We start from the raw sequence: 13,568 nt of genomic DNA, 5'->3' as shown, positions 1-13,568 counted from the left end.
AACCTCACCTAACAATTTTAGTTATTAAGTTGAAATAGTTTTTTAATATAGTATCAGACTCACATTACATTGTGTTTAATTTTTATCAAAAAAACTTTCACTTGAGAATGTGTTTTAAAGAATAATATAAATTATATCTTGGGATTTCACCTAACAATTTAAATTATTGAGTTGAAATGGTTTTTTTAATAAATTCAAAGAACAAAAATCATTGTTCCAATAAAATATATATATATATATATATTATATATATATATATATATATAGAGAGAGAGAGAGAGAGAGAGAGAGAGAGAGAGAGAGAGATTACAACAAAATTGAATTTTGTATGATTTTATTTAATACATGGATTTCATTTGAGAAGAAAATACTAATGAATGACTATAGAATAAGTACACATAAAGGTCAAGGCACTCTCTCAAAGAGCACTTTAGCTATGTGATAGTTGACAGTCCCAGGATCACAGATTGCAGAATAATAAAAACTCTTGGCTACTTGAAGGAACGTTTGCTTGATATTAGAATCTATTCCATCTGAGGGGTTTTGGACTACTAACTGCACAAGTTCTTGCATGTCTGATTCTATTTGTGGGGCTGTAGTTCTGTCAGTATTACTGGTAATAGTGCTGTAGCTTCCATTGTAATGTACCTAAAAAATTGTAAGAGAAAAATAATTATATATGGGATATGTGAGCCTTTCAAAAAGATATAATATAATTCATAGAACAAAAGTAGAGATACAATTAACGACAAAAATAAATAAAGCTTATTTGCATCCAATTGATATTTTTAGCCATGCAGATTGCATGACCCCACCCCAAGAACACTCTTTTTGTAAGCAGCAGGACCCACCAGTTTAATTTGAGCATTTCAATTTTTTTTTTGGGAGCCTTGTCAGAATCCATTGAGAGAAGCTCATGAAGAAAGACATTATTCAATTCTGCTGTCTGCTTAGTATATTCGAACAGTGGCTTCCAGCCATTAGAGAGAACAACCCCCTAAAAATAGTGACACTGACGTATAATGCATAGATGTTTAAGGAAGATGCCGAAGAAAAATGCATGCAGCCAAATTAAAAGGCTTTTAATTAAGAAAGCAGTATTCCTAGCCAGTCTCCATCACTAACCTTGTTCTTCTTGTAATGATCAAGCTGATAGCATATTCTGTTTGTCAGGTCGACGAGTTGTTCATATTGAGGATGATGGGCCAAGAGCTCCTCGGAGACCAAATAGCCAGCGGTGAGATTGATTGTTTGCACCAGTAGTTCTGCTTCCCCTTGGCGTCTATCTCCTTCCAATTCCCAGATCAAGAGCCACTTTTCCCACTACATATATTTGTTTGAAAAGAAAAGAAAAAACACTTAGACTAGAACCTTGGAACTTGTATATGTTAGTCTATATTTAGGAATCAATAGTGGGATAGAGTAACATATTTTTAACGCTCCTTTTTCTGAAGTTTATAGTCAGTCTAGCAACTCACAGCATGGCGTAAACTGTGGCTAATGTCTCGACCATGAACCACTAATGCGCCAAAAGAGAGCTTATTTAGGGTTTTAAGCAGCAGCTTAACGAGCTCCTGCCTTGTCTTCTTTCTACCCGACCCCCTGCAACACACGAGAATCAGACATAAATAATCATTTTCCTTTCGGTTGAAGCTTTAATAAATTGATGTTATATTCAAACTAGTAACTTCTCTGTACATGTTTGCTAGCCGGTTTCGTTTATAAAATCACATCAGAGATGAGCAGGAAAGAGGAAGGGTTAACTCCCTCCAACAGTCATCAATTTGTCCATTTATAGATCCAAAAGCTCAAGTTTTTGTACAAGGTCCGAGATATAGTTTATTTTAATAGACCACTAGATGTTGCCAACAACGATACGATGATGGATTGTGTTGGGCTCCCTTACCCATACCTGTTTGCTACATGCTAAGCTAGCTCGAAAGTCGTGTCGAGTTTTTTTTTTAAATGTTTGCAATTTTCAAAATGGGTGGAGCACGTCCGAGTTATGGTGCAAAAGCTAACCACTTCATTCTAGAAGTGCATGGTGACTGGTGAGTTAAGGAGACAAAAAACGACAAGATAGGGTGATTTTAGACGAGATGAGTCAATCCCACGAAAGCTGAAGATCAGATATGTTTTAGGTGAAGGACAAGACAAAAGCACCATTTATTCTTGATTCATACGCGCAGAGCAGCATTCACCAAACGATACCCAATTTAATCTCTGTAGTTTATTAAGAAAATAAATCATATATGCACATCAGAACTCGATGTTAAAAAGGAAAAGAAAGATAGCAAGTACTTTTAATCATGAAACGAATCTCTCATCAAATTAGAAAGTATAATTTCAACTCCCTTCCAAGTTAGATCCAGTTTGGTGTTCAAGGTTTAATAATATAGGAGACCACTTATTTTTGTCGTTAATGTTGTGACAAGAGTTCAAGCACATTAAAGTATTGATACAAATATTCTCCTTTTGTCCGGAATATTTGGCATTATTATTTTACATGTTTTGTTTTCTTGATCAAGACAAGCAGATTTTACTGGCATGTATGCTAAATCGTTCGGCAGGCTATATATCTTTATGTGTTGATAATAATTTAATGAAAACAGTGACGAGATTTACCTTCCATTTATGCTAATACCGTGACTTAATTCATGTATGAAGGCTCTCCTCTGCTCGCTAGAACTGTCATGATTCTCAGGGAAATAAGAACCGACAATGTCGAGCAAGACGGTGGTGGTAGCCCATGCAAGTCGCTCTTTGGACCTTTCCGGCTCAAAGACACTGGCTGCTGCCAAAAAGTAAGAAAAGATAAGGGTCCTCCTGCTTATCCCGAAATCTCTTAGATTACATTCTTCATACCACCTGCAAATGATCCATCATTCATAGAGTATATGCCACCTGATTAGAGGATAAGAAGGGAGGGGTGCGTGCATTATAATCGAAGATTTGTGCTGTTTTTGGTCGCTTACTTTTGAAAATTGTCCCATTCAACGCGATGTAATGCTTGGCAGTTGTTGTAGTCTAATTTTGCCAGCTGGAGATACTCACTGTTGTTTATATATGACATTCTGCGTAAGAAAGAGGCTAATTAATTGGAGCTGTATCATTTATAATTATGGTGTTGATTTAATGACAGCAACTTATAGCTGAGATTTATTAGTTATAAATGAGAGGAAGACGAGTAGGAATTAAAGCAACAATTACTAGTGTAAGTAACCTGTAAAGGGTCTTGCCAATCCACACGTCGTCCTCGCCACCATACTGTTCTATGAAGAATCTAGTCTCCACTCGAGGCAAGCTCGCATACCATGGAATCTCCAATGCAAAACCCACCTATTATACATGATTTTAAGACTCTTAAATTAGTCCTCTATATAAATGACTCTATCCATTCATTACTTGTGCTGCAAGAATATTGATAAAATTGGCTAAGATTATGAACTGCATCTGTTATTAAAAATAATAGCGATTAATTGCAATCTAATATGCTGTATATTTGCAACAGATCGAATAATATATAGCAAATATCAAGTTTGAGACGATACCTCTCCAGGCAAGTCCTTCGTTATAATCCATTTATCTAGAAGTTCATTGGCAGCTTGTTTTTCCCTTAGGAATTCGAATGAATATTCCTTGGCATCCTCAAGTATCTTCTCTCCCGGAAAAAGAACCTGAGAAGCCCTATACAGGTTGAACATTCCTGTGACAGCACCTGTTGACTGCCCTGCAAAGCAGAAAAATTCACCGCCTTTCTCAAAATGCTTGAACACATCTGCCAAATAAGAAAGAAAACGTCGTGAATATCATAACTGGAACCTTCTTTTTTTGGAAAAGTTGCTTTACTGATTTAAGGATTTATATATATGGTGATAGATTTACCGGCAGAAACCTGGTGCCCATGTAATCTAAGTATCCTGAATCCCATGGCCGTGTCATCAATATCATGGACATTAGAATTTCTCGCCCAACAGATGCCATTTTCAGTCCAATATCTGAAGTATTTGCCATTTCAGAAAAAGAAAGTCTTGTAATTGTACAGGTTGCTTTCTACGTCACTTTAATAAAAAAAATTAAAAAATTATACCTATGAATATAATCGACACATTCATTGATCTCTGAGACGAAATATCTTGAGATTCCAAGACGCTGCAGGCGATCCACAACCCAGATGTGCTCAAATAAGTCAACCGGGTAGACATTGGGAACTGAGAAATGGTTAAACTGATAAAATTATCTAACAAATGATAAAAATATATATTTTATTTTATAGTCAAGGATGGAATAAAAACACTTTACCTCCCCCTTTGAATCTTTGGACCGCCTTATTCAAATATTCCAAGCAGTTTTTATCTTTAGTTTGACTGAGTGCAAAGGCAGTAGAGGATGGAGAGAACAAGAATGACCCATCGAGACACTGCAGTTTTATAAGCTGTTTCCAGTCCAGACCTCGCATTCCTTCCAGGCTATGGAGTAGGGTTGTGGGCACATTGTGCATTATGTCCTTGGAAATCCTATCCACACACGCACAGTGATTACATTATATCCATGTAAGGTTTCTAGTAATAATAAAAGAATTATAGTATAAGATGTGACTGTTTTAGTTCATTTATCGTATAAATTCACGAGAAAGCTAGGAAACACAATTATGACTAAAGTTTGTGGTAGTCAAACAACCTTTTCAGCTTTAAATTTCTCCTGGCATAAATCTCTTGAAGGAAAGTAGAATCATCCGGAACTTCGATGTCTAATTTTTTGGCTATCGCAAGAAGTGAAGGGAAAGCAACTTCAAATCCAATAGGCATGTGCTCAGCATTTTCATCTTCAAGCTTGCATAAGTTGTCTCTAAAAAACAACATCCCTGATAAGATACACAATGATGAAGCCAGTGCCATGTTAGCCTACCATGAAAACACTCAGGTAGAGCGAATCCTGCTAGCCTGAACCCTATCAACTTTGGGGTTGTCCTACTAACCTTTTTCGCATTTATCTTGATGTAAGTTCCAAGATTTCAAAGCTACCACGCAAGCTAGCGTATTAATCAACCTATCATGCGCCAAAAATATTCCAGCGTCACCCCACGAACCATCTGGAAGCTGATTGGTGGCAATCCACTGAAGGCTGGATGGGAATTGGGGAAGGCCACTCCCATTAATATCTTCCACAAGAGCAACCCATGCGGTGTCGTAAGCTGAGATGCTTATCTCTCCATCCTCCATCATTTCCAGCATTGCTTTAATAGTCTTGACGTGCTTGCTTATTTCCTTTGCTACAGAGACCTTTTGAGGAAAATAATAATAATAAAAAAGAAAGGGCTGCGACTTGAGTTATTTATTTATTTATTCTTGGTGCATAGGAAAATAGCAGTATCAGACAAAGAAAAGCGACTACTTTCAAATCACCTTAGCAGCATCTTCTTCTGCGTCATCCTCCACAACATCGTGAGGCCAGTTTATCAATGGCAGACCATTTTGTTGTTGAAACAAATCTGCATATTCTGTACGGTAATCATGCCCAGTAACAACATTTGAATTTAGACATTTAATTTCTTATTATATGCTGTTGAATGTAATTAATTAGAGATGACTGTGTACCTTGAGTGCGAGGCTTGGATATAGCACTGCACCTTGTATGAACGTTATCTTTTTTGTCTTTAGCCCCACACAACCAAACACCTAATGAAAAAGAAACTACAGTGGTCATCACAAATCACTGCCTCTCTTCGTCATAACATTTAGTAGTTTCTTACTTTTCTTTAAATTAAATAATATTTCTGATATGCTTGATTTAGTGGGTTTTTTTTAAAGATAATTAAGAAAGAAGAAGACTATTATAGTCCTCATGGGGAAGGAATATGAGTTCTTGCCATTTAATTAAGCAGAAGTAATTCCGAAAAGAACCAGAAGATCTCTTTTCATATATTTATAATGCTGTCTATGAAAGCAATATACATACAAACATGCATACATACATACATACATATATAGTAATTAATACGAATGGATGCAGAAAATGAAAAGGAGATAGATATTTAGAAAAGCAAAGTGCCAGTACTGATGTATGATACATGTTTTCCTACCTACAGCTAGCCCGTGGCAATATTCAATATTGCATTTTTGGCGTTTCCGAAACCCAGAAACCATCCAAGATGATCAGAAAGAAAAGATCTTCTTCGCGTGCTTCCATGATTAAATCAAGAAAAGCATTAATTTGATAAAGAGGATTTGATCAACCCCATTCAAAAAGGTAGGACAATTTTTAAATGGTAAAGCTTATGCTAATGATCGCTTGCCTTAATTAACAGTAAAATCCTCGAAACACTTCATAAAGGACCATCATTAACCCCACATAAACGCATGGAATCTAAGCTGAAATAGACAGACAGAGAGAGAGAGAGAGAGAGAAGGAGGGAGGGAGATAATGAAACACCAAAAATACAAAGTTGGTGTGTGTGGTCTGGTTTCTTTGAGCCTCCGCCTTGGAGGTTTTTCTCAATATTGGACTCTAAGGAATAATAAGAGGTGATCGATCATATCTGAAGAAATAAATTAGGCAAATTACTCACCTGCAGGGAAAGGAAGGGGATGGATATTATTAGAGGTTGAAAAGGAAGATCTTGGTGTGCTTGGTACCGTAGACAAGAGATGGATGGAGGAGTAATGAGAGGACATGGTGCTGTTTTTGTTTTTCTGCGAAGTGCAAGATAGCCAAAAACCACCCACCAGTATTTAAAAGTGCAGAGGGGGAAGCAAGATGACAGAATCGACTTCTCAAGAGATTCCCGCTTACAGGTGCATGGGATCTTCTAAAAATACAAAACTATCGAATTGAGGGCAGTCCCGTCCTTTTCTTCTCTATCAAAAACGAATGGAGAGCTCATGGCGGTGCTTCTGATCATTATCTGTGTGTATGGCCCCTCTCAGGGTCCTAACACTGATAACTAGCATTTTATTTGTTTTCTTGTTCGGAAACTGTTTCGGTTAAAAATTATTTTTAAATTTTTTTTAGATTATTTTAATGTATTTATGTTAAAATAAATTTTAAAAAATTAAAAAATATTATTTTAATATATTTTTAAATAAAAAATATTTTAAAAAACAAAATAACAATCACTATTAGAAATTTAACAAATATAAACAAAAATATTAATATAATTTTTTTATTTGTAAATTATGATGAATTTCACTGATAAAATTTTTTATTGATATACTTGTTGGTTGACGGGAACATTTATAATGAGAGAATTAAAAAAAAAAAGTAAAAAAAATTAAAAAAAAATCATATATAATTTTTTTACTGACATAATTAACTTAACTGTAAAATTTGTTCGTAAATTTACCAATACAATCAATGACAATATTATAATAACATTTTAAAAATAAATTATACATAAAAATCAATGATGATATTATAATAATATTAAAAAAAATAAATTATAGGATGACATGATATTTATATATATATATATAAAAACAAAACAATAAAATATCTGACAAAATAATTCCGTGTCCTCGTACATTTGCTTAGCACATTTGTTAACAAAACTAAACAGGCCATAATAAAACTCACCAACAAAAATATCGGATCCTTCTCCTTTTATATATTTTCATTTGTTATCTTGGCGTTGAATACTTGTTGACTTAAGGTCTGATTATCTTAAAAATACCCAGGTCCACTATGTACTTTAGATGATGGATATATTAATAGCGTTTAATTATATTAATCTTTATGTATTAAAATCTTTTTATTTCAAATTATTTTTTTAATTATTTTGATGTTCTATATTAATAATTTTTTAATATATATATATATTATTTTTAATTTATTTTTAAATAAAAAATATTTAAAAAAACAACAACTATTTATACTCTCCAAACATCTTTAAAGAAAAGTCAAAATAAATAAAAGATAACCACAAGGAACATGCTATAAATAGAAATAGAAGAGAGGAGAGACACCCAAAAAAGAAAAAGAAAAAGAAAAAGAAAAAGAAAACCGACGAGAGAATAAAGGGAGAAAAAAAAAAAAAGAATAATCCCAGCTGACCGAAAGATAATTTTGCCAAAGACCAAAGAACCCTAGCTCCCTATCCCCCTTCATCATCTTCCCTTACCAAATAAAGGACAGCCGAAATGGCACCCCCACGCCACTGTTAAAAAAACCTCACCATTGCACTGTTGGAATCCAGCCCTAAGCTAGCCAACACGGCCATCATCGTTCCATTTCCCATCGGTCACCACACCCAAATCTCTATCACAACAACCGCTACCCTCTCTCCTTTTCAACCACGTTGAAACCCCCCACAGAAATCGCTCTTTGCAGCCTCGCACGACCACCATCGTCTCCAGCCTCTCACCACCAAAATCATCTCCGCTCATTGATGATCTGAAATATCATCACACGACATTCGTTCTCCCTTCCAACACAAAATCACAACGAAGGCAAACCCGAAATATCAGACCCAAACTCAACCACATCAAGCCCAAAGGCTTTACCACCCAAAAACTCGTCGGTCTGTGTTTTTTTAAGGTCCAGCAGTGGTGCGTGTCACGCGCAGCCTAAACCACGAGCACTTAATCTACGAGCGCATAAGAGGCACGCGCCGACACGGCCTCGACTTTTTCTAGCATTTTTTGATCGATTCTCACAGCTCTAGGAGGTCATTCTTAGATTCAAAACAAATTTTTACTTTTATTTTCTTTGTATAATTGTAATGTGACAGAACTGACTTAAGCTAAAGGTTTATTCGGTCCAATGGTTCAAGATTTCCTTTTAATTAAAAAGTTTCGAATAAATAAAATATTTTTTTATTATATTTTATAAAATAAAAATTATTTTTTATTTAATAAAAAATCACAAATACAATATGAAAATTACTCAGAGGTATTTTTTTATGAAATATATATATATATATATATATATATATATATATATATATAATTTCCTAAATATTTTAAAAAACTTTTTTGTCTGAAATCTCTATTCAACGTGATCCAAAATGAATTTGCCAAAAACCTGTTGTACTCTGTTTTTTGAGGTCGTGGGAAGGACACATGCAGCCCAAACCAGCAACACCCAATTTGCCAGCGCGTGATATGCATGTGCCGACACTGCCGACGCTGCTTACATAGATGTAGGATCTTCTTAGGGAATTAAGGGTCCCCTCGTCACTAGTTCAACTAGCTCTACGCTTGCCCACGCGATCTCCTAGGGTTAAGTGCAGCAATATTTGTTAAGCTTGCTTACTGCCTTTTGCCAGAACTAAGCAATTTCTTGGTTTAAGTTCTCCAGCCTTGATTTTCTGAATTGACAACTAAGCTTAGAGCCTGTTTGGCTCTGAGCTACGACTGTGTTTTATTTAAAATACAGTTGCAGTTGTTTGGTTAAAGAAAAAAAAGGCATATTGTTTATTGGGTTCTATCTTTTTTTTGCGTTGAAAATACAGCATTTAAAAAGCAAGAATTCCTTAACTTTTAACTGTTCATGTTAATTGTATTGTTCAATAAACAGTGCAATAAACATGAACAGTGCAAGAGAATTATACTGTTCACTTAAATAATAGTGAACAGTGCAATTCTCTTGCACTGTTCACTTGCACCGCATGGGTATTTTTTTTTTTAGTGTGTTAATTTTTTTAACATTTAAAAAAAAAAACTAGTTTAGAGTGAATTTTATTCATGATAATATTTTATCTAATTTTATTACACACTAAAAAATTATGAAAATTGTAGTTCTTGTCGGATGTATTTTTATACGTAATGGAATTATAGATGGTTTTATTGAATAATAAAAAATATTTTATATAAAGTATGATTTATTTCATGATATAATAGCAATAGTTAAATCCATAATATTTAAATTAAAAATCATCAATATTAATATATATATATATATATATATATAATCAATTATTTTATAACCTCAATTTTAAAAGCATTATTAACCAAACAAATTAAACTACTTTTTATTCAACCTTAATTTCAACCACAGTTTTAACCAAACACCTATTTTTTCAAACTAACCTCAACTAAAAATACTTTTTATAAAACAATTTTTTCAAATCACAACCATAATAGCTACCACAATACCAAACACACTCTAGTCCCACATGCTACATGTAGGAGACTATGTCTGGGTTTGAGTACCTTTTAGCTTAGTTTTAAGTTATTGAAAAATGGTAATACATAATCCCCACCAAATTAAACACTTAGAAATAAAACAAGAAAAAAAATATTAATTACATAAAAAAATCTAAAATAAAATATGATAATTAAAATATAAATAAAAAAAATAGATTATAGGGTAACTAAAATTTTTTGATTGGAGGATTTAACTGTAAGAAAAATAAATCCAACATAAAGAAAAAAAATAAAATAATGACTAACAAATTGAAAAAAACATAATACACCATAAACTTGATTTGAATAGTGAAATTGAAAACCAATAAACTTTATGAAAAGGCTAAGGAAAAAAAACTAGAAATCAAAAGAATAAGGATTATGTTGAAAAAAACTAATATATGAAAAATTAGAATTGAAGGATTAAATTGAAAATAAATAAAAAATTTATAAAAAGATCAAGAAAAAAAAAACTAAAAGAAAAGGAACAATATTTTTTTATTGAAAAGAAAAATAACTTTAACAAAAAAAATTAAAAAAATAAGGAGCAAGTTGAAAAAATAACAAATCATAAACTTGGATTGAATGTCAAAATTAAAAAAAAATAAAAAATTTATAAAAGGGCTAAGGAGAAAAATCAAAAGGTAAGGACAAACTTAAAAAAACAATATATAACAAATTAAAATTAAATAAATAAATTGAAAAGAAAGAAAACCTTTATGAGAGGGTTGATGACAAAAGTAAGAAATTAATAGAAACAGGACCAAAGTATAAATATAAAAAACAAAAAACACCAATATGTAATTTCTAAAGGAGAAGAGAGAAAGAAAAAGACTCACTAATAGCAAACCATCAAACCACTATCAACAAACATTCTATTAGGAGGAAGAGAACGCGAGTAGTATCCAATGACATGATAGAAGGTCAGGTTCAACCACATGAAAGCACCGCACGTGCTACTAGAAGAGCCCAGACGCCTCTCACGTGCTGGATATAAAGCATGTGCTTACAACTTTTTAAAATTTAATAATGGTTAAAAGACCATAATGCCCTTAAGAAAAACAATAACAAAAAAAAAAAAAAACCCTTGATCGAAGGCTTTTTTTTTTCTTTGACTTTAAGGGCATATAAGTGATCTAATTGTATATTAAAAAATAAAAAACCAAAACTACCCATAGGCATCAGACATATATATTTTTTTTTGTCTCAAGGGTATTTTAATATTTTTATTGTCCATAAAAATAAAAAAGATCCTATCACCTCCATCAATCAAACCAAATGCTATTTGACTGAGGGGAAAATCATCATTTTTCTATTATAATCCATAACAAATCATGGCAGTGTTATCGTAAAAACACTATTTTACACTACCTTTTCCTTTTAGTTTATTTTTTTATATATGGCTTATAGAAGATACAGGATCAATATCATAATAGGTCACGAAACTTACTTAAACATCCAAGATTCAATAGAGCTCCCATTCATTTGGGTTCGAGTATATCATATAATTTAGTGTTTTTCAAAAACTGGGATCATCGATTTGACTCTTTACAAACCATTATTGCTCAACAAGTTAAAATATCCATCATCAAATTGGGAATTGGTGTCCATAAAGTTTAATAAGACAACATTCCCATATAGAAAAACTCATTGAGATCTTATGCAAACCCAACCTTGGATAGGCACGGACTCACCCTATAGCCATTTGCTCCTCTCAGATGCACCACCCATTTGTCAAATCTAATCTACTCGCTACTAATCACAAAATAAAACATACATGCATTAAATAAAAACATGTAACTAGGTCACATGTTCCTTAAAGATAGATCATGTTATTGTCATCAACATTACACATCCCACAACATCTAGAATGAATGTAGCTTTCATAGAAGCTTGATGTTACTCTGAACCCTAAGATAAGCGATATCTCCTTCGCAATCTTCTCAACAACAAGAAAACTTCATCTTTTTTCTTTTAAAGCTTTATTTTATAAACACATACAGCACAACCTCCTAATTTTCCTTTTCTTCACCACCAATGCTAACTTAATCATCTAAAGATTTCCTAAACCTACAAAAAAAGAGTTGTTTCTCAAGTGATTTATATATCCAAATCCAATATTTTACCCTTGTCAGCCCATTATAACTTTTTTAAAAAACCATATAATCTTGAAGGTATTTTTAGCAACCTCACCAATTGCAAATGTAAACCCTGGTAAAAATAAATACACACACACACACACACACACACACATATATATATATGATAAAAGCAATGGTCTCGAGAATTGAGTAAATTAATTAATATGACTTGTATAAGTATGAAATATAAAAATTTGAATTTTTAATGAAAAATCACAAACCGGCTAATTTTACGTTATAGCACGTTTCTTTCAATCTGGTCATTAGATTAAGTTGAAATTTTGTGTGGAGTCTTATACAATATTATTTTAACTCAGGTTAAAGTTTCAGAATTTTTGGAGTGTGATAAGAGTTTTTCAGATAAAAGAACAAATAGCACAAATAAGTGTCTAGAAATTTTCTTAGGGACCAAATTGAAACTTTGCCCAAAACAACCCTCTTTGTAAGTTGCCAGCAATGAAAAAAAAGGGAGTGTGCAGCCGACCAAGAGAAGAAAATGTGAAAATAGAGCTTTTGTTATTTTTCATGGAAATTGCTTGAATTTTTTTTTTAAAAAAAAAATGTAAGATAGAAAAAGTGTTAAGTAATTAAAGAGAGGGTTTGATACATTACAGAGACTACAAGGAGTTTAAAGATTTTAAGTGTGCTTTTAGAGAAGAAAAAATTAAAATTAGAGGGAAGTGTGAAGTAGAACTTTATTCAAATTGTTTTGGCTTTAAATTCTTCATTCCATAAGGGCAAGAAAACTCTTCATAATGATCCATTATGTTGTTTTTCATGTTTGTTCTTGGATTGAATAGAATTAGTGTTATGTGAATGTGAGTTCTTGATGTTAGGGTGGTTTGAATACATGAATTTATATTGACTATATATTTGTTGAGGGAATAAATGTTGGGCTTGTCATTAATTAGGTTAATTTGTAAGGGAAAAAAAAAAGGAAAAGAAAAGAAGATGGAGGGGGATAAAAAATGGTTTCCACCTTGGATTTGCTATTGATCTCTTATTATGTTATAAGTATATATGATCTTATTATGTTGATTAGTGAAATTTTATACATTGATACTTAGTTATTATTATATGTGATTATGGAACTCTTAGATAAATAGAAATGATGGGTGTAATTTGTGAAGTTGTGCTAGAGTATTATATCTTGGCATGAAAAACAAATAAATGGGTTAAAGTTAATTAAGTGAAAAGTTGAAGAATTATCATGTCACAATTTTTATTTGAATTTTTGACAAAGGTAAAGAATTTTGAAGGGCAGGTTAAATTGATGTAATTGAAGATTTTTTATGACTTAAAGGGA

General features: G+C 32.6%; 1 protein-coding gene across 4 annotated transcripts; it reads right to left on the bottom strand.

The window, feature by feature from the left end:
• Positions 1 to 306: 306 nt before the first annotated feature.
• Positions 307 to 6,909, bottom strand: LOC118061693 (ent-copalyl diphosphate synthase 1). Of its 4 annotated transcripts, none has more exons than XM_035075224.2 (15): positions 6,083 to 6,909; positions 5,598 to 5,678; positions 5,406 to 5,500; positions 4,979 to 5,282; positions 4,681 to 4,864; positions 4,303 to 4,517; positions 4,091 to 4,211; positions 3,886 to 3,998; positions 3,552 to 3,778; positions 3,224 to 3,339; positions 2,976 to 3,074; positions 2,626 to 2,868; positions 1,479 to 1,602; positions 1,126 to 1,323; positions 307 to 648 (listed from the first exon to the last, which is right to left on the bottom strand). In XM_035075224.2, the coding sequence occupies exons 1-15, from the start codon at positions 6,144 to 6,146 to the stop codon at positions 406 to 408; spliced, it is 2,427 nt and encodes an 808-aa protein (XP_034931115.1). In that variant the 5' UTR covers positions 6,147 to 6,909; the 3' UTR covers positions 307 to 405. The 4 variants fall into 4 exon arrangements, with proteins under 4 accessions (XP_034931115.1, XP_034931116.1, XP_034931113.1 ...); XM_035075225.2 differs by having other exon boundaries at positions 5,406 to 5,491; XM_035075222.2 differs by having other exon boundaries at positions 6,569 to 6,909.
• Positions 6,910 to 13,568: the final 6,659 nt, after the last annotated feature.

This window comes from Populus alba, chromosome 5 (assembly GCF_005239225.2).
Source record: "Populus alba chromosome 5, ASM523922v2, whole genome shotgun sequence".
Lineage (NCBI taxonomy): Eukaryota > Viridiplantae > Streptophyta > Magnoliopsida > Malpighiales > Salicaceae > Populus > Populus alba.
Note: the sequence above shows the minus strand (reverse complement) of the source record. Positions and strands in the feature narration are given on the sequence as shown.

Bases quoted from the DNA above. Each gene is read 5' to 3' on its own strand.
- LOC118061693 (XM_035075222.2), bottom strand. From the start codon at position 6,674: ATGTCCTCTCATTACTCCTCCATCCATCTCTTGTCTACGGTACCAAGC. The intron at 5,283-5,405 runs GTGATTTGAAAG...TTTCCTCAAAAG, and splicing joins CAGAAGAAGATGCTGCTAAG to GTCTCTGTAGCAAAGGAAAT. The intron at 4,212-4,302 runs GTAAAGTGTTTT...ACCATTTCTCAG, and splicing joins CCAAAGATTCAAAGGGGGAG to TTCCCAATGTCTACCCGGTT.